At 38.7% G+C, this 19,426-nt stretch overlaps 1 protein-coding gene across 1 annotated transcript in view; it reads left to right on the top strand.

Annotated features, from left to right (window-relative positions):
* tdrd1 (tudor domain containing 1) overlaps positions 1–8,207 on the top strand; it is a 102,028-nt gene extending 93,821 nt beyond the window's left edge. Inside the window, exons 21-24 of the mRNA XM_041209281.1 lie at positions 670–839; positions 3,253–3,296; positions 6,900–6,975; positions 8,127–8,207. Of these exons, the coding sequence (XP_041065215.1) occupies positions 670–839; positions 3,253–3,296; positions 6,900–6,975; positions 8,127–8,207 (371 nt within the window). The remainder of the gene's footprint in view (positions 1–669; positions 840–3,252; positions 3,297–6,899; positions 6,976–8,126) is intronic.
* The last annotated feature ends 11,219 nt before the right edge of the window (positions 8,208–19,426 follow it).

Here is a 19,426-nt window from a genome sequence, read left to right as displayed (position 1 = left end):
AGAAGGCAGCTCACCATCACCTTCTCGAGGGCAAATGGGGATGGGCAATAAATGCTGGCCTAGCCAGCAATGCCCACATCCCATAAATGAATTTTTAAAAAAATGATATTCTAATGAATCTTTGCTCTATTCTTTCCAATGCTTTCACAACCTTGTGTGGTGTCCAGAACTGGATGAACACTGCAGCTGAGACCAACCCAATGCCTAATATAGATTTATCGTAACTTCCTTGCTTTTGTACTCAATCTCCCTATTTATAAAGTCCAGTATTCTGTATACTGCAGTAACCGCTCTTTCAACCTGCCCTGCCACCTCCAATCACTTGTGCGCTCAAATCCCTGAGTCCTTCTGCCCTGCACCCCTTTTAGAATTGTGTACCCTTATTTTACGTTGCCTCTCCTCGTTCTTCCTACCAAAATGAATCATTTCACACTTCTCTGCATTAAATTTAGTACCAAGCTTTTTCTTTCACTGGCAACTTCGCAACTTGTAAATAAGTAACTTGGGGGCAGATTTGGGGAGGTTTATGATTTGCAATTCTGACAGAATTAACAAAATGTAGGGTAGTTATTTCTATTGTGTAACCGCTATTTATATGTTTCATTAAATGTTGTCTTAAATATATTTAGATGTTGAACCAAAATTTTATCTTGTCTTAAATGTATTTAGATGTTGAACCAAAATTTGATGCGTGGACTCCTGCAGCCAGCAATTTACTCAAAACTCTCCTGCTTGATAAAAATGTTTTGGCAACAATCGGAGAGTTTGATGGAAATATCCACACTGTCGATTTGATCGGAAATCTTGACGGTATCGCTATTAAAATATCTGATAAGTTGGTATTGGAAGGTCTGGCTAAATATCCACATCAGAGAATAACTCAAAAAGGTAATTATTCATACTTAAGAGAACCAAATTACTCTGTTTGATGCATAAGTTTCAAGTGATTACAAGTAATGGATTCAGGTGTAATGTAATGCTGCCCAATGTCCTTTGGCTTCAAATAATTAATGTGCGAGTTCCTTCCCCTCTATTATGTTCACAGTGAGTTCCTAATCTCTAATGATGTCAGGATTGATAATCCGGAAAAAGCAAATTATTGTTCAACAAATAGAGGAAATGGGCAGGTTAGCTATAGTGGCATACTACTAGCAGAGAACCAGGAATAGGCTTCTCATTCATCTTTTGGTCTATATAATCTCTGAATCTTCCCACATGGAAGGAGGCCATAATTTGTGTTGGTTCCTCGAAAGAGCTGTCCAATTTAGTCCCATATCCAGACTTTTCCCCATAATCCTCTTCAAGTGCAGATGCCTTGGTAAGTTCCTATGGGATCTGCTTACACCTCGCTTCGAACTTGTGCATTCCACGTCTTAAACGCTACTGAAAAAGTTTCTCTTCGTTTTCTCTCTAGTTCTTTTATCAATATTTTATATCTGTGACCGTTGGTCACCCCACATGCTAGAAAAAAAATGAAGGTTTAGCATGACTTCATTGTTTTTCCATTCAGTGCCTCTATTTATAAAATCAAACATCCATTTGCTTTAACCGCTTTGTCAGTTTGCCCTGCCACTTTCAAGATTTGTAAGCATGCAAGCCCAGGTCCCTCCCCTTTTCTATCTGCTCAAAATAGTCCAGTTTTTGTGATGCTGCTTCTCCATGTTGTTCCTCTCAGTGCATCACTCCACACTTCGAATGTTCAGTTACATCTGTCCATTTCACCTTTCTGACTCTTCCTGTAGCTTGCTGTTAGCCTGCTTACTATTTACTATGTTTCAAGTTTTGTTTCGTTCATGAACTTTGAAATTGTACTCCCTATACCAAAGTTCAGTCTTTGATATATACCAAAAAAAGCAAGTGTCTTAATACGGACACTTGGGGAAATCCTTGTGTACTTCAGGGCGAACAGCCTGTTAGCACCTACCCTGTTATGCCCTCTAAGAATTTGTGTTTCACTGAGATCACTTCTGATTTGTGAGAATCAACCCAGGAATCAATCTAGTGAATGCTTGTTGCACCCCCTCCAACATAAGTGTATCCTTCCTTGGATAAGGAGAAAACTATACACAGTACACAAGGCATGGACTCACTCAAGTCCTATGTAATTGCAGCAAGACTTCCTTACTCTAGTACTCTAATCCCTTTGCAGTAAAGACGAGCATACCATTTATGTCCCTTATTGCTTGCTGTTCCTGGATGTTAACCTCCTGCCATTGGTGTACAAGGACTTAAAAATCCACCTGCATACCAACATCCCTATCTTTAGAAAAAAAATCAACCTTTCTATTCCTTTCAAAGTGGTTAATCTTATACTTACCAGACATTATAAATGCACCTTCCTCTTTGCCCAATCATTCAACTGGTATATTTCCCTTTGAAGCCCCTTTACCACTTGCTTTCCCACCTAGCTTTGTATTGTCAGCAAACTTGGATGCATAATACTTGCTCCCCTCATCCCAGTCATTGATATTAGCTCATAAATTGAGGCCCAAGCACTAATCCTTATGGCACTCCACTAGTAACACCCTGCCATCCTGAAAATTTCCTGTTAATTTTAGTTCTCTATCTATGCTAATATAACACACACAATCCATGAGCATATTAAAAAAATTAAAGCAAAGAAATGTATTTAGTTTAAATTAATTGGCTTTCTTGTAGAGTCTGAAACTGGTTACTGGTATCATTGAGCTCCCAATGCGTCTAAGCGTTAGATGTTATACAGTTTCCTAGACTGGCCTGTTGTAACTACAATGCGCAGTACAAAATGCTTGCTTAGCCATTAACATAGTTCAACTTGTCTCTCTGAGCAAAGTGAATGAATAATTTCTGTTAAACTTCTTCTATGTTCATATTTATCACTGAGCTGCTTTCCCATAATACTCAATTCAAACTTTAGCCCTAAAAGATTTAACTTCTGGTTGACCCCACCATCTAATTATACTAGCTAGAACCCTAAAGCAACGCATCTTCACTTTAGTGCAGTGGTACATTGCATTGCATGGTACATAGCTTCTTGTAAGGACATAATTCTCTTAAAACATGGGTTAGAATTGTGATTAGGCTTCCATGTATTTAAAAAGAAAAAAACTCAATTTGTGCATGCATGACTGAGATGAGAGTCGAAAGATTGAGATGGAAAAATGAATCCATGTTGAGCTTTATTATTTGTAAACGTGTTACCTGATTAAGTTCCTAACTTTACTTGGCGAAGTCTATTTATTTGGACATTTATTTTTCATCTATTTCTTCCAGTTCAAGATCACAGAAGCTGTTGTTGCAAAGATCTTCAAAAAGCTGTAAGTTTATGTTCTATTCAAATTTTTGTGTACTGTGATATATTTATAAATTTTTCTTTCCCAAAATTTTGGTTCTATTCAAGCTATTTCTACTGTTTTTTGTTGTATGGCGATTTAAGATTGGAATTCACTCAGGCCAGATTAATGTTTGTAATTATACAGTACTGTATTATATCTGTTATTGTGTAGTCATGAGCACAATCCAAAACTACATCAAAATTTTGAGCATTACTTGAATTTTACATATTTCTAACAAATTGGAAATGGGGCCTATATGCTAGTTTTATTTCTAGTAAGTGGTACAAAATCTAGGAAGCTTAGAGATAGGCAGTGTGTGCAGAAAGATGAAAAATGATTCAAGATGGCCACATTAGTGATTGTGAACTTACAAATTGAGGTGGCAGTAGAGATTGTGAAGGAAAGTCAGGATTGTGATGCTCTGTGTAGAGTTGGAAATGGGGCTGGGTCAATATGAGAAGTCGAGAAGAGATCTACTGGTGATTGTTAGACTGTTTCCAAGATGATTTAGGCAGTGGGCTTGAGAGTTGACTTGATGAGGGGAAATTGATCACTGTCAATGAATAAAATGTAGTCCCGACTAGGATGCTGAAATCATGTAAGATGAAATTGTGGATGGTGAGGGCTATGTTTACAACTGGGCAACGTTTTTCAAGGTGCTAAATACAGGATAGGAAACTGAGTACATAGGGTATATAGCATAGGGTATTGGCACAGAAACGGGCCACTTGGCTCCAACAGCCCATTCTGATGTTTATGCTCCACTCAAGTCTCTTCCCATCTTTCCTCATCTAAATCTGTTTAAACCTTTATTCTTTTCTCCCTTGTGCTTGTTTATCTTCCCCTTAAGCGCATCTATACCATTCACTTCAACTCTCCCTATAGTAGCGCGCTCCACGTTATCACCACTCTGGGTTTAAAAAGTCTCTTCTGAATTCCCTATCAGATTTCTTGATGACTATTTTGTATTGATTGTGCCAGTGTTCTGCTCTTCACAAGAGGAAACATTTTCTCTCTATCCACTCTAATGAAACCTTTCATAATTTTAAATACTTCTGTCAGATCACCCCTCTTTTTTCAAGAGAAGAGACCGTCGGTCAATTCTTTCTTGATGTGCATGCCCATGCATTTCTGATATCTTCCTTGTAATCTTTTCTGTAATCTTCTCTGCACCATCTCCAGTGCCTTTATATCCTTTTCATAACATGGCAATCAGAACTGCATGCAGTATGTGAGAGCTAGCCAAGGCTTGAGATTGATTTAGTACAATTTGCCTACTTTTCAATTCTGTCCCTCAAGAAATAAAGCCTAGTGCTTGGTTTGCTTTTTATGGCTTTGCTAACCTGTGGCGCAACTTTTAGGGATTGGTGTATTTGTACTCCAAGATCCCTTTGTTTCTGTACCCTACTTAGACTTGCACCTTCCTAGTGATAAGTGACCTCCCTATTCTTCCTACCAAAATGTACTACCTCACATTTATCTGTGTTGAACTACATTTTCCAAATATTTTCCCAGTCTACAAGTTATTTATGTCCTCCTGTAATTTGTTGCCATTATTCTCAGTATTGATAACTCTCCAATTTTGTCTCAGCTGCAAATTTAGAAATTGTGTTTTTTGATTTCAACGTCTAAAATTGTTAATGTTTTGCCCAAACATTGTCAAAACAGTTGAACTTGATATTGAGTGACTGACTGTCCTTGACATCAAGACAGCATTTGACTGAGAGTAGCATCAAGGAGCCCTAGAAAAATTGAAGCTCGTGGGAATTGGGGTGTGTGGGGAGGAATTCTCCTGGTTGGAGTCATACAGAGTATAAAGAACGATGATTGTGGCTGTTGGAGGTCAATCATCTTAGTCCCAGGGCATCGCTGTAGGAGTTCCTCAAGGTAGTTTCCAACCATCTTCAGCTGCTTAATCAATGACTTCCCCTCTATCATAAGGTCAGAAGTGGGGTTGTTCTGTTCACCATTCGTGATGTCTCAGATACTGAAGCAGCCCGTGTCCATCTGCAGCAAGGCTCGGACAACATTTGGGCTTGGGCTGATAAGTGGCAAGTAACATTGTCTGGCACTTGTGTGGCATGAATGACCATCTTCAACATGAGAGAATTTAACCATTTTCCCATGACATTCAATGGCATTACCATCACTGAATCCCTCACAATCACTATCCTGGGGATCAATACCATTGATCAGAAACTGCACTGGACCAACTATATAAATACTGTGGCTACAAGAGCAAGTCAAAGGCTGGGAATTCTGCAGCAAGTAACTCACCACCTGACTCCCCAAAGCCCATGCACCATCTACAAGGCACAATCAGGAGTGTGACGGAAAGCTCTTGACTTGTCTGGTTGAATATGGGTCCACCAACAGTTGAAAAGCTCAACTCCATCTAGGGCAGCCCACTTGATTGGCACCCCATCCACCGCCTTCAACTTTCACTTCCTTCACCAATACACAGTGGCAGCAGTGTGTACCTTCTCCAAGAAGCACTGCAGCAATTCACCAAGGCTCCTTTGAAAACACCTTCCAAACCCACGACTGCACCACCTCGAAGGACAAATGCAGCAGATGCACGGGAGCACAACCACCTGCAAGTTCCTCAGCAAGCCCCACACCATTCTGACTTGGAAATATATTGCTGTTCCTTCACTGTCAAAATCCTGCAATTCCTATGCCAACAGCACTGTGGGTGTACCTGCACCACATGGACTGCAACGGTTCAGGAAGCCTGCTCGTCACCACCTCCTCAAGGGCAATTAAGAATGGGCAACAAATACTGCCTAGCCAGCAATGCTTACATCCTGTGAAATAATTTAAAATAAAAATGTAAAGTGTGACCTTCAGTGGTCCCAACATTGATCCTTGTGGAAAATCACTTCCCAGCTTCTGCCGTTCTGAATAATTATCCTTTACTCCACTCTCTGCTTTCTACCTTTAACAGCCAGCTAGCAATCTATTTTGTCACTTGTCCCCCGATTCCATATTCTCTGACCTTATTCATTCATCTATTACTATCCTGCTACCTCTTTAAAAATTCAGTAAGGTTGGGCAGGCAATGTTTTTCCTTTTGAAATCCGCACTTCTATTCTTTCTTTTGGTAAGGATTCCATTATTTTTCCTGATGTAGTCTGTGATTTCTTGGACTGTTCTGTTCCCCCTTAAAATAGGCAGTCCTCTAGCACCACAACTCTTTTTAAACTATTTATTAAATATGTACTTAACTGCAGGGATGAGATGGGGCCTGGAGCCATTGTTATAGGGATAGAAGATAGGTTGGTGAGGAAGTGGGAGTTGCTAATCTTCAAGCTCAGAAGATGGGATAAATTGCAGAGGAGAATGAGGAAGCTACAATCTCTGTAGAGAGAATGTCACAAGAAACAGAGAAGGGTGTCCAGATTGGAGCACAAAGGACCTAAGCTTGTCCAAGTGAGATTAGGGTTTTGGATATTGCAGACTAGGGATCCAGTGAAAGAATGATAATGGATGCAATACGTGGTCTACAAGAATCTGATGCCATGATTTCAACAGGACAGAAGCAATAATGTTTTGAATACTTGATCATATGTGTTGTATATGCAGTGTTCAAACATACTTTGGGGTGAATGCAAAAAGGCAAGGAGTCACTGCTAGCAGCCCAAGCCTTCAATTCAGTGTGGTACGGTGTGTTTCCATGCTGTGGCTGGGAGGATGATGGAATTGCATTGAAGCTGTCAGTTTTGCTGCTCACCATGTTGCTTGGGAAGATTCTTGGTCCTAGGATGTCTCCCTGCAAGAGCTCCAAACAACAATTGACAGTTGTCTAGTGACCCTGTTTTTGGGGAGGTAAATCCATTCCTTTTTTTCGGGCAAGTTAGCTCCAAAATGGCATGATCGCTAGTGGGAAACTGGAACAGAGTCATCATCATTGACAGGCACAATAGTAACTGAGCCAGGCTACACTCATCCCTGCAAGTTAGGTACTAACAGAATAGACCTAATTAGAGCAGTAGCAAATTACCAGTGCACTCTGGTAAGTTTCATGCTTTTAGCTGATTAAACTCCAATTGTGCTGTTATGCACACTTGAAAAATCACTGAATCTTGCCCTTTAAATCAATCTTTTTCTAGCTTCTCCAGCCTTTGATAAGGGGACAGTGCTCACATGGGAAGAGATTGTACACTTAACATTAGGCATATAAAACTACTTGTGGATTTCTCATCAGTTTGGTTTTGAAATTCTTAAGCATATTTGATTTTTTGCATTTGTCAAATACCTGGCTGACCAAAACCGCTAGATCTTTTTCACAATTGGATCAGTTCAGTTACATTTTTGAAATTTAATCGACAAATCCTGATGAATCTATTCCATATATAACACTCTTTGGGGAGAACATTTCTGTTAAGTTTTTGTTCAAAACAGGCCTCTTTTATTATGATCCCTTAGTCTTGGAATCCACCTTTAACATAAATGAATTGCACGTCCATTATTTATACGTGTAAGCCTAATGAAGTCGAGTGTTAAGTCTTCCTTTTTTATAGGAATAGATTATTGCTTTTCATTTGTTCAACCTCCACATTCAAATAGAAATTTGTCATTTTTACTTGTGTCTAAGGTGATGCTGCAAGGATTCATGGCCAATTTTTACCTGTCTAAGTGGATTTGAATTATTTTCCTTAAATGAAGATGCAGTCTACAATAAGTGATATAATGTAGTTTTCTGTTAAAAATTGCTATTGTACCACTGAAACAGTTGTTTGCAACAGGTGATGCAGAATAATATATTTTCTTACTGATATTCTGAAGCAACAACTGTACTTTTGATTGCAGATGGAAGAAATCAAGCAACAGCTTGCAGTACTCATGAGCAAAAATAAGGAACAAGTGTGTAATAGCAAAGCTGAAGGATAAATGTACTGTGTATTTTTTGTAGCAGGAACAACTAAGATAAACTTTTTGTTCCTGTGTTTTGATAAATTTCTTGTTTTGACTCATTACTGGGATTTAAAGAAAATTGAGTAGGAAAAGTACAGCTGTTCATCTGCTTGTGTTTTGTTATCTCTGAATCTGATGTGTTCATTGTAATACTTTAAAACTTGAAGCATTGTTGCAAAAGGAAAGAAAAACAAACATGCTGGAAATACACAGTCCATTAGTATTTGAAAGAAGATGGTCTTTATCAGGTTGTTCTAAAATTCTGACTCAAGAAAGACTACGTTATCCCTTCTGAAATTAAAAAACAGAAAATGCTGAAATACTCAGCAGGTCAGGCAGCATCTGTGGAGAGAAACAGTTAACCTTTTTAGGCCAATGACCTTTTATTATACACTATCCCTTCATTGTGCTTCAATGTAAATATTACTTTAGTCCTGAAAGAGATAAGTAGAGAATTAAATGTCGTAGTGAAAGATGTTTTGGCATTTTCTGCAAGAACAACATTTTTGGCTCTGAGTATAAAACTGGATATCATTAAGGTACAAAAATATGCCTTTATTTGCCGTTCAATGAGAACAGATTGGCCCAAGTGTTTGCAAAACTCTGCTGCAATTAAAGTTATGAAGAACTTGGGTGCAATTTTAAAGTTACTCTTTAAGTAGGAATGAGAAAATACAATATGGCTCATCAATCCTCTCCTTTCAACATACCCAACACACACATCTGCCACAGTCCTATCATAGATTATTTAATCTCTCAAGATGTGAATTGATATAGGTCAAACATTGGTGAGTAAACACTAATTTTAAAAAAGAATCCCTTGCCTCTTGAAGTGAAAACAGCAGGATATCAACCGTAAGCAATGTTGTTAAATTTTGAAATAAAAATAGAAAATGCTAGAAACACATTTGCTCAGGCAGCACCTGTGTACAGAGTAACAGAGTTAACACATTCTGTCCATGATCTTTCATTGCTGAATTCTGTCTGGGTATACTATATTAATCCTATAAAGTTGCTGAACCCTAATATATGACAGTTCAAAAAGGTAATCAAACTTCTTTATGTTTGTGCTGATTAGATACTGTACCCTGTTTTGATTAAAATTTGTAATGAGATAAATCCAGGTTAAAATAAAAACAGAAACTGAAATACCTGGAAAAACTCAGCAGGTCTGGCAGTATCGGCAGAGAAGAGCAAAGTTGACATTTTGAGTCACCCCTTTTCTAATTTTACTTAGTTCTGTTGAAGGGTCATGAGGACTCGAGAAATCAACTGTGCTCTTCTCCGCCGATGCTGCCAGACCTGCTGAGTTTTTCCAGGTATTTCTGTTTCTGTTTTTGTTTTGGATTTCCAGCATCTGCAGTTTTTTGTTTTTATCACCAGGTTAAGATAAATCCTGTTAGAAGTATATACAGACTGTCAACTGTAAACTAATGAAATGAATTGTATTCATAGGTTGAAAGACCTTTAAAGTTAGTTGTGTTTTGTAAAACATATTTTTCTATGATGTATTTGGGCATCTTCACTACTTTAAAATACAAGACTTGATCGTTCAGCGTTTTGGTGCTCATGCATAGTTTTCCATTGGTTAGTGTTTTGACAATGTTAAATTTCTTGACTGTCCCATTTTTGGTTTAAATTAACTGTCCCATTTTGGTTTTTGACCTATTGACTAAAAGTATCATTGACTGCAGATCAAAAGCAGGCAAGCTGAAATAACCTATGGTTTAGAAGCCAAAAAGATGTCTTGTGTATGAAATGTTGCACATGTGCAGAGTTGCATTGGCGGAAAGAGTAATAAGGGTTTTCTGACTTGATGTGTACAATTCTGTAGGTACCCATTGCTATTCCACCCCCCCCCCCCCCCCCCCCCCCCACCCAGTGTCCATTAGTTATGTATGACTTAGTATCTGCAGTCAGCTTGATCACAGAGAAAGCCCAACCTGAATCCATTCTATCTTCACCCTTGGCCTATGCGTTCACTTGCAGCAAGAATTGTTGGTTAGGAATTGAGACCATGAATCCTGGATAATTTTATTCTCCCATACCCAAAAATAAGATGGAACTTTAATTCTTATAGCAGTTTGGACACTCTTGAGGCTTCCAGGTGGCTTTTATGGCCAATGAGTTAGTTTTGTTAGATTATACTGTGGTCATGTAGGCAAATGCAGCAGCCAGTTTGTGCACAGCAATTCTCTCAAACAGAAAATTGAAAAGTTGAAAGAAAGACTTGCACTTATATGCCATCTTTCGCAACCATGAGATGTACCAGAGCACTTTACAGCCAATGAAGTATTTTTGAAGTGCAGTCACTGTTGTAATGTAGGACAAGTTGATCTGTTTTGATGGTGAGGGTTAAATCTTTACTAGGACATCGGGAGAATTCTGTTGTTCTTTGAATAATATAATGGAATTGTTTTACTTTCCCCTAAACAGACAGATGAGACTTGGTTTCAAGTCTCATCCAAGAGGTGACACTTAAAGAAATAGTGCAACACTGAAGTGTCAGCCTAGATTATGTTTTCCAGTTCTGATGTGGAGTTTGAACCCACAGCCTTTTGACTTTAACAATATTGCTACCACTGAGCTAAACTGACACTTGGCACTGACCCCACTTGCTGCAACTCCTGCGATCACTCCAATTGAAATTGCAGCTGCAATTCAGCGTGAACCAAGATTTGGTTCCATAGGTGCCAGCAACCTTCTGTATTTCATCCATATGGTCATTTTTTAAGTGAGCCCAGATATAGGTGTTAATCATACAGCCTTTGATTTTTAAAAATAATTCAGCCGCCAATTAGGTCCTGCCCTTCTAGCAATTCTCCTGCCTGAGGCTCTTGCACTCCTTGCATTCCACTGGCAAATTCAAGCTTTGTTGTATTCTTTTGCATTCTCTTCCTGGAGAGCAAGGTAATGGAATGGAGATATGATCTTCCTAGCATTTACTCTGTCAAGTGAAAGTCCTTGTTAATGCTATATGATTTTAATAAGGATCTTTCACAATGCACTCTCCAAATTGATTTTTTTTGTTCTTGTTTTCCAGTAAGAATGAGCCAATTTAATTGTTATTGACTTAAAAAGGCAAACAAGCTAAAATAATGAAGGGGAAACAAGATGTAGAGAAAAAAGAAAATAACAAAGGGATCAGGAAAGGCAAAACAAGAAAAAATAAATAGAATAATGAGGATGAGGTGAGAATTATATTGTCACATTTATATGACCCTGAAGGGTGCACTATTACTGCCGATAGAATATTTTTGCTATCTCCTTGCATTATTGGGAAATTGGGGTAATACTGTAACCATGTATTCAAATAACTACATGGACTTCTGCTTAGTAGCCTCCCAGTGCAAGTATGATTTTAATGATCAAAATGGCTGGCAAGATTGAAAAATCTATCTTAAAACAGAAACAAGTACCAGAGCTCGTTTCAACTTTCGAAACTTAGTTTGATTATAAGGCTTTGCGCCAGATGCTTCTTGACTACATTTTTGAGTTATATTTCCACTTTCCAAATGATTTCTGGTCAATGATTGGTTGCTGGCACTTGAGTCTGGACTCAATTGCTGTAAAGATAAACTGTGAATTGGAGTGTTTAAACAATTGCAAAATAATTAAAATGTCAAGAAATGGAAAGATACATTAAGTGATATCCCATTGTATTTTTATCAAGGTCAGGATAACAACCAAGTCACTAGATGGGTTTGTGACCCTCAACCAAATGTTCATGAGCGCCATTGCCTTGATGGTGAGTAGTGGCAAGTATTTAGCCTAAGCAGGGTAACACCACTGAGATTAATCCTGTTCTTGTCTGAATTTTTTCAGAATGAAAAATTGAATAGTGATTGAACAGAAATAGGGGATCCAGGAGCCTTTATTAGATTTTATTTTTCCTTCCCAAAACCCAGAGGCTGCAACATAAATTGTGGCACTTGCAATTGATTCTCCAACCAAAATCACTAACAACCTAAAACCTTCTGTATTAATATTGGAGCAGATGGTGTCTTGCTTACTAGATCATAGGAGAAGGTCTAGAAGAGAAAGCTTCTCTTTGCCAAACTGATTGAATCTGTAAAATGATCAAATAGTTATGGTTATCTGTGTTTCTGAATACCTTTTTTTCCTGACTAAAGACATCAAAGTGAGAAGTGTGCCCATCAGCATGGCAGTTTTTAATTCTTAAGAATGGAGCTCTGTCTGCTCATTATCAGAGGAGCACTAATTGATAACTCAGATCATCTCATGTTTTTAAAAATTGTATCATTTACCTGTTAACTTTCTGAGGCATGAATAGAACCAGTGCTTGCATTACACGTCTATTAACTTTGACAGTTAATTGTGCCATAATTACAAGGTTTCAGCTTTTAGATTGCGCGCTTGTGTGGTTAGAATATTTTGAAAACTATAAAGGTGTCTCAGTTTTTGAGGGTTATATGTTACTGAGGTTGTTTAAAAATCATGCCACAAATTCTTTGAGTGACATTTAAACATTTAAAATGCCACTTCAACATTGATGTTTGTCATCAAGTGTAAACAAATATGAACATGTGGGGCAGACTGGAGGTGAAAACCATTCCAGGAGGCGGGGGTGATTAATTAGATGATCTCATTTCATGTTAAAGAAGAGACTGGAGGCATTAGGTTAATTACTAGGCTTTCACCTCTGACCTGGGTTTAAAACCAACTCTAACTACTGAGATGACTGTCTCCTTTGTCTGCATGCTGAAAGGCATCCTGTGTGAAATGAGTTTGGGGTAGTCTTAGTGCAGTTCTAACAGGCATAAGAACACATCTTAAACTTGGGCACTAGACTGGTACTCACTGTGATCACAGGAGAGCCAAGGAGTTTTATTTTAGATTGAGCCTCTGGTCATGTGACTTATCCTGGAAGTGACTTCAATAATCAAGAAAAGGAAGATAGTTTTTCGGCCATTAAAATATGAACAGTGCAAAAGACTACTATGCAGCTTTCATAAAAAGGAACAGGATTTCACTGTATTGTGCCAGCATTCCTCTATTCATTATAATGGGTTTTCAGTCAGCGGGTTTCTGTTTTTTTTTAAATCTTATTAGCACTGGGTCACATTTTCTGGGAAATAGGAAAACACTTGAAAGTGAACTTTAAATGTTGCCTCTAAAATAACTGCGTAGCTGGAATTCAAACTCTTCCTCCATTTTGTTTAGCCACTGCAAAATGTGGCTATTTTGAATAAATGTTTTCATATCATGAGAAGAAAACTAACTTCAATATCTTTCACCTGTGAAAATACAAAGATTTCTGTTTTTTTGTTAAGTTGTGGGACAAGTGTGGAGCTTGTGTTATGTTGTATTTTGAGGATCACAGTATTTCCACAGGTCTGTACACATTTGACCAGGTACGACTGATTTAATAAGGTCTCTTGACTTTGACTATTAAAAGTGTACAAATAACACCCCAGTAAAAGTTTATGCGGTAAGGCTTTAAAGCTAACCTATCTGGTCAGTGTTCAGTGAGTGAATTCTGTGTCTCCTTCCCCCCCCGCCCCTTAGTTATGCATAATTTTCAGAACTTAGAATCTGAAATTTAAACTACTTTATAGCTTTTGAAACTCAAAGTTTGAGTTTGTATGTATGACTGTGCACTTTTATTTGAATATTAATAGTTATATTAAGACGTTTCGTCTAGTATTGGGAGCAAGTCTGTTTCTTTGAAGATGCTATTTAACGAAACTGTCTTGGTTCTGTAGCACAATGTGACGAAACTGGCAGTGACTTACTTTTTATTTGCATAACTTAAATAAAATCAAGCTTTGATGCACATTTTGTCATTTGCATTATTTTATTTCTGTTCATTCCTATCCCCTTGAAACAAATTTCATTGAGTTATATCATGCAAGGTGTGAGGATTAGGAAAATTAGGAAAGCATTTAGAAGTTTCAGAATTTCCTAATAGCTTTTACAGCATCCTAGTTTTTTTATTCTTCCATTGGCACCAGGAGAAGGGAGTGCTGTCAACTGTATGATGAGTAAGCACATAATAGGATTAAATTATATGCGTGACTTTTTTAATTTAGCAACCTTTTTCCCTATGATCACTGAGAATGGGAAGAGAATTTTGTGCAGTGATCTTCAAATATACCACCAACCAAACAAATACATGTTTTTGGAAAAGTTAAAAATTCCATTGCCAAACATCATTCAATAATATGCTTAAAAGTTTGGTTGGCAACACAAAACATCTGCAAGAAATGTATTAATAAATTATGGGGTACCTAAGATTCCAAGTGAAAAAAGGGAACCTACCAACATGTTGCTGTCCTACTCCCCTATGCTCCCATGCTTCCCAAATTTCCTACCCATGGTTGTACCTTCGTGCTGTTCAGATTAGATGTGAACCCTTATTTACATATAAACTCAGAACGTCTTTAATGTGAAACTTCAAAGAACAGTTCACTTGGCTTTCTAGGAGTAAAGGATTCTATTAAATCCAAAATAATAAAAGCAATGGAAGCAATCATTAAATTGCATATATATTCATTCCTGCTTCTTGATAATTCTGGGGGGTTTCCCTCCTACCCAAGATACAGACTGTAAGGTTACACTTAATCCTTGCTCTGTGCTAAGATGACTATCCAGGAGAATGTCCTAATTTTGGTTTTTGTGTTTCTAGGCGAAAGAGGTATGGGGGAGGGAGGGGAATTGAAAGAGATATGGGAGAGGGAGGAGAATTGAAACGCCTCTGCAACAGAATGCTGTTAAATAACCTTGCCAGATAGTACTTCCATGTTGACACTTGACAGATGAATAATAGTTAACCAGCCTACTTGGGCTGGCATGAAGAGGCACTGAGATATCACAGGATGATGGTTATCTGCGTAATATTGTAACAGCATACTATAGGAGATCTAACAGGAAAGTGCTTTTTCAGTAGTCTGTTCTCTTAAGGCACAACAGTAAGTGACCACTCGTGCTGAGTGCATGCTAGGTTATTTTTGAAACTGTTTACCTCAAGCTATCGGCTTCCTAGTTGATCAACCAGGTTCAATCTTGATTGAAGTGTTCCTTTCAGAACAAAGTGTGTTACTATTATAATCTTTCTTGCATGTAACTTGGATAGTGATTACTTCCCTGGTGGGACAGATATAATATATGATGGTAGACTCCTCGTTCAATTATGTCCAAGCTGTAAGTGATTTCATCATCTTCTGTGGGCTCTCTCCTGAAGAGTCTGATGCTGGATCAGCATGGAAGTCCATTGAACAGACAGTTCATATAATTTGTGCTTGGGGAATTTCTGCAGGTGCACCAGCTCTGCACTTCCTCTGGACACATCGGACCTTGCAAGTTTGGTGTGGATGGCCATCGAAACAGACTGAACAAAGTTTCGGTTCTTGCCTCCACGTGAACTAGTAAGCTGCAGTGTTTTCCCAAGAGAGCTGTTCTGCAATGCAGAAGTTTGTAAGGCTTTTTTTTTTAAGATGCCCATGTATTGTTTGTGTTGATCACCTTGATGTTTGTCCAGAGACACATCCCCGTAGAAGATCTGCTTAGGGATTCTGTAATCATCCATGCAGAAGACATGTCCTGCCGATCTAAGTTGAATTTTCTGGAAGGTAGTCTGTATGATGTTGAACCCAGCATGATGAAGGATCTCATTTCTGATTTTGTCCTTCCATCAAATTCTCATGATGGTCCAAAGGTGCCTTTGATGGAAGCATTCCACAGCTTTGATGTGGCACCTATAGTAGACCAGGGTTTTATGCCATACAGAAGAATGGTAAGGAGAATGGCTTGGTGGTGTTTGATTTTGGTCTTCAGTTTAATGCCATGCTGCTTCCAGACACAGTCATGGAGTTGGCCAAAGAGAGAACTTGCTTTCTGGATGTATGTGCAGATATCTTCATCAATAGTGGCATCCCTAGAGAACACCCTACCAAGGTAAGAGAATTTTTCTATAATCTTGTGTGTGATGCCATCAACCGTTGTCTGGTGTTTCATAGCGTGTCTAAGTACCAGCAATGTGACCAGGTCCATTTTGTAAGGGGCCAACCATTGGGTGTCCAATATGCCTGCATGTTTTAGGTCATAGGCCTTTTTTAATATGACAGTCAGAGCCCCTATAAATATGATCCAATTGCCATTTCTGTTTGGAATAGTTGGAATCTGTGCTGTACACGCTCCAAAATGTTCTATCGGCCTATCAAAAGGTAAATCTTGAAAAATTTAGAACAAGATAACCAATGCCATTGACCTGGACGCCCATCTTTGTGAATGCAATCTCCCCACCCCTCTCCTCCCCTGATCCCCCACCCATTTGGCTTTGCTGATGGCTGCCTCGTATCCTTGATCTGTTGAGTTGTGTTGGGACACCTATTTAGCACCCCATAGCTCACCCGCCAAATTTAACATGGGCCAGGACCTTCGAATTATGGAGGCATCTCATAGCGGAATAAGCCAGTCCGTTGCCAAAAAAGCCAAAATCAACTCAGATGTCCAGAGCTCCAGTGCAATAAGAACTGGGTGCCAGAGTGCAAGATTTGAAGAAAGACTAACAGTTATATTTTCTATGTTTAGGAAAACAGACTTTGAGGTGAGCTGATTCAACACAATGGGCCAAATCAATTGATAATTGCTGATATTCCATGCTGGAATGGTGGCTTGGGGTACCTTACTAGCCCTATCCCACAATCTACCCTTTATGCAACCCAAAAAAAGACCAGTAGGACTCAGGGAAAAAAACATTGTCACCAACTCTTGTGACGGAATGCCTGAAGATCCCTTCTCCCATATCCTTTAGGATTTAGGGACTTTTATTAAGGTCATTAACTAGTGCTGTGGCAGAGGCATAAACTTGCTGGGAGGGATTCAATTATGAAGGAAAAATGGACATGAATTTTTGGGAGGAAATAACACTTTGGAAAGGAAAGAAAGTTATGTGACGGGTTGGTAATTTTCAAGGAGGGGTTAAGAGTGTGTTTTTTCATGAAGGGTTGATGATGGCAGTTTTGATTTGTGAGGACGATGATGTGTAGAGGAAATAATTTGCAATGTCAGCTGGCAACAGGGACCGGGAATGGAAGTTGAATGGTTAGAAGTTTCATAGGAATAGGTTCAAGGGAGCACTAGATTAACCTCTTACCATCGGAGGAGAGAAGAGAGTAACTAGAGAAAGACATAGGTTGAGCGTTAGGTCATGGCAAAGCCTTGGGGGAGGTTTGTTTTGTGGGCGAAGGGAGAATGATGGAGTAAAGGTAGCTGAATAGTTGGTCTCAATTGTAGCAAGAAGCCCATAAGCCCCTCAAGTTTTTGTAGATTTTGGAGGAAGAGTTTCAGGAGATGGTGGTTGCGAAAGAGTGAGTGAAGATTGAAAGAGAAAGTGAACTGGACTAGCCAGATGGCTTCTAAACAGTTTTATTTCATGGGGAGTCTGAGGGAGTGGTAGCTGGTATTTAATAACTGATACTGCATTTATATTGCTAAATACTTTCCTGTGTTATTTTCCACATATGAAATTGCCCCTATTTTTGGATGTGTGCACAGTTTACATTCACATTAGTTTTAGGTACTGTTCTTTCTGTTTTACTGAACTTCCCAAATTCAACTTCTCATGCCATGGGAAAGATTAAAAGCTTGAGCCATGTCTTTGAAATCTACAAGCACCTCAATACCAAAAACGTAACTCATTGCTTGAAAGAAAAGGTGTTAATATTGGTATATTTCTATCTTTATGCAAACAGCTCACTTCAATGGTCCAGCAATTAGAGGAATTGAATTTGTGTATCCTCCTGGTCTGTTGACTTGCATATATTACCATTTCAAACAGTCAGCTCTGTCCATCAGGTAACTTCTGATTTAATTGAGTGGAGGTGTTGACATAAACGCTTCATCCAGAGCATTCATCCAGATTATTTCAAATGTAATTTTAAAGGAAGAGTGGATTCTGCTTCAAGCTTTGCCCCAGTCTCATTCTGCAGTTGTTTACATGTATTGGTCACCCTGACCACAGCAAAAGAACTTCACCTGCAACGATCATTGGTTGAAAAGTTGCATTTACCCAATTTACACAGTTACAAATACATAATGGCTCATTGCAGCTGACCTCAAAGAAAGCTTCCCACAAACATCTAGTGATCTCTATAAGTTTGGATTTCTACTTTGCTGACGTTAACCTAATTTAATTCTGGCACCAACTGTAGGAGATCTTCAGGTGTCCAACAACAGTGATGTCATCAAGCAGGGTAAACAGCCAATCAAATTGAAGAATTTCTTCAGACAACAAATCAGGAACTAAGATGCACTGATTATCCTTTCTAATCATTTGGAGGGAGTAAAATAAAGATGATTGCTAAAACATAAAGATGTTGTTGAAGCTTTTTGTTTTGTACTCATCAGGACAGATTTGCAAGAATACCATTTGTAAAGGGAACAATATATCCCAGTCTATCTGAGATTACCCTAGGAAGGGTAAGGTGTCTGAAAAATTTGAGCAGCAGATGAAGCTAGCTGTTTCATGCTGCTACCACACAGTAGCAACACAAATAGTATTCTCCATGAAAGGAATGCTGCTGTAAAGCCAAAAAGACTTCTGCATATCACACAAATGAGTAACGTAGTATATGAACTTAAGTGGCGGTGCAGTGTCAGGTATGTAGGCCGTACGTCCCAACGATTGGTGGATCATATCAAACAGCACATCTCTTCGACTGTTTGTAACAGGCAAAGTCCTGTCCGTACCCAACCAGCCAGGGTTTGCAAAACTCAAAATATAGTGTCCAACATTAATGTGATTCCATGATTAGATAGCACTTGCTAAACAATCCTGAATGTACTAAGAATTACACGGACAACCAATTTAAGATTATCAATTGGGCTCACAGTGTGGCTATCTTAGGAATGCTAGAAGCTACATATATTCATACACAGGGCCTTGTACTTTGCAGACAGAGAGACCATGCCCACACATTGCGCCTCTTTAAACTAACCTAAAGCTTGGGGGGCAGCCATTCCCCATGGCATTGCCTTGACCAATCAGAGTTAACCTGCCTGGTTTGAATTTAAACATAAGCTTGGTAGTCAACTGTTCCCTGGTGCATTCTCCATGGCAATGCCTCTACCAATCAGAGTCCACTTGCCAATCAATCAGCACTCTCTTCTCATGCAGTTTAAATTGTTGTTCCCTTTACAATTGGTTTTCTTGTGAATCTGCTCTGATGAGT

This window comes from Carcharodon carcharias, chromosome 17 (genome assembly GCF_017639515.1).
Source record: "Carcharodon carcharias isolate sCarCar2 chromosome 17, sCarCar2.pri, whole genome shotgun sequence".
Lineage (NCBI taxonomy): Eukaryota > Metazoa > Chordata > Chondrichthyes > Lamniformes > Lamnidae > Carcharodon > Carcharodon carcharias.
The sequence above is the reverse complement of the archived record's forward strand: the minus strand, read 5'-3'. Positions and strand labels throughout refer to the sequence as shown.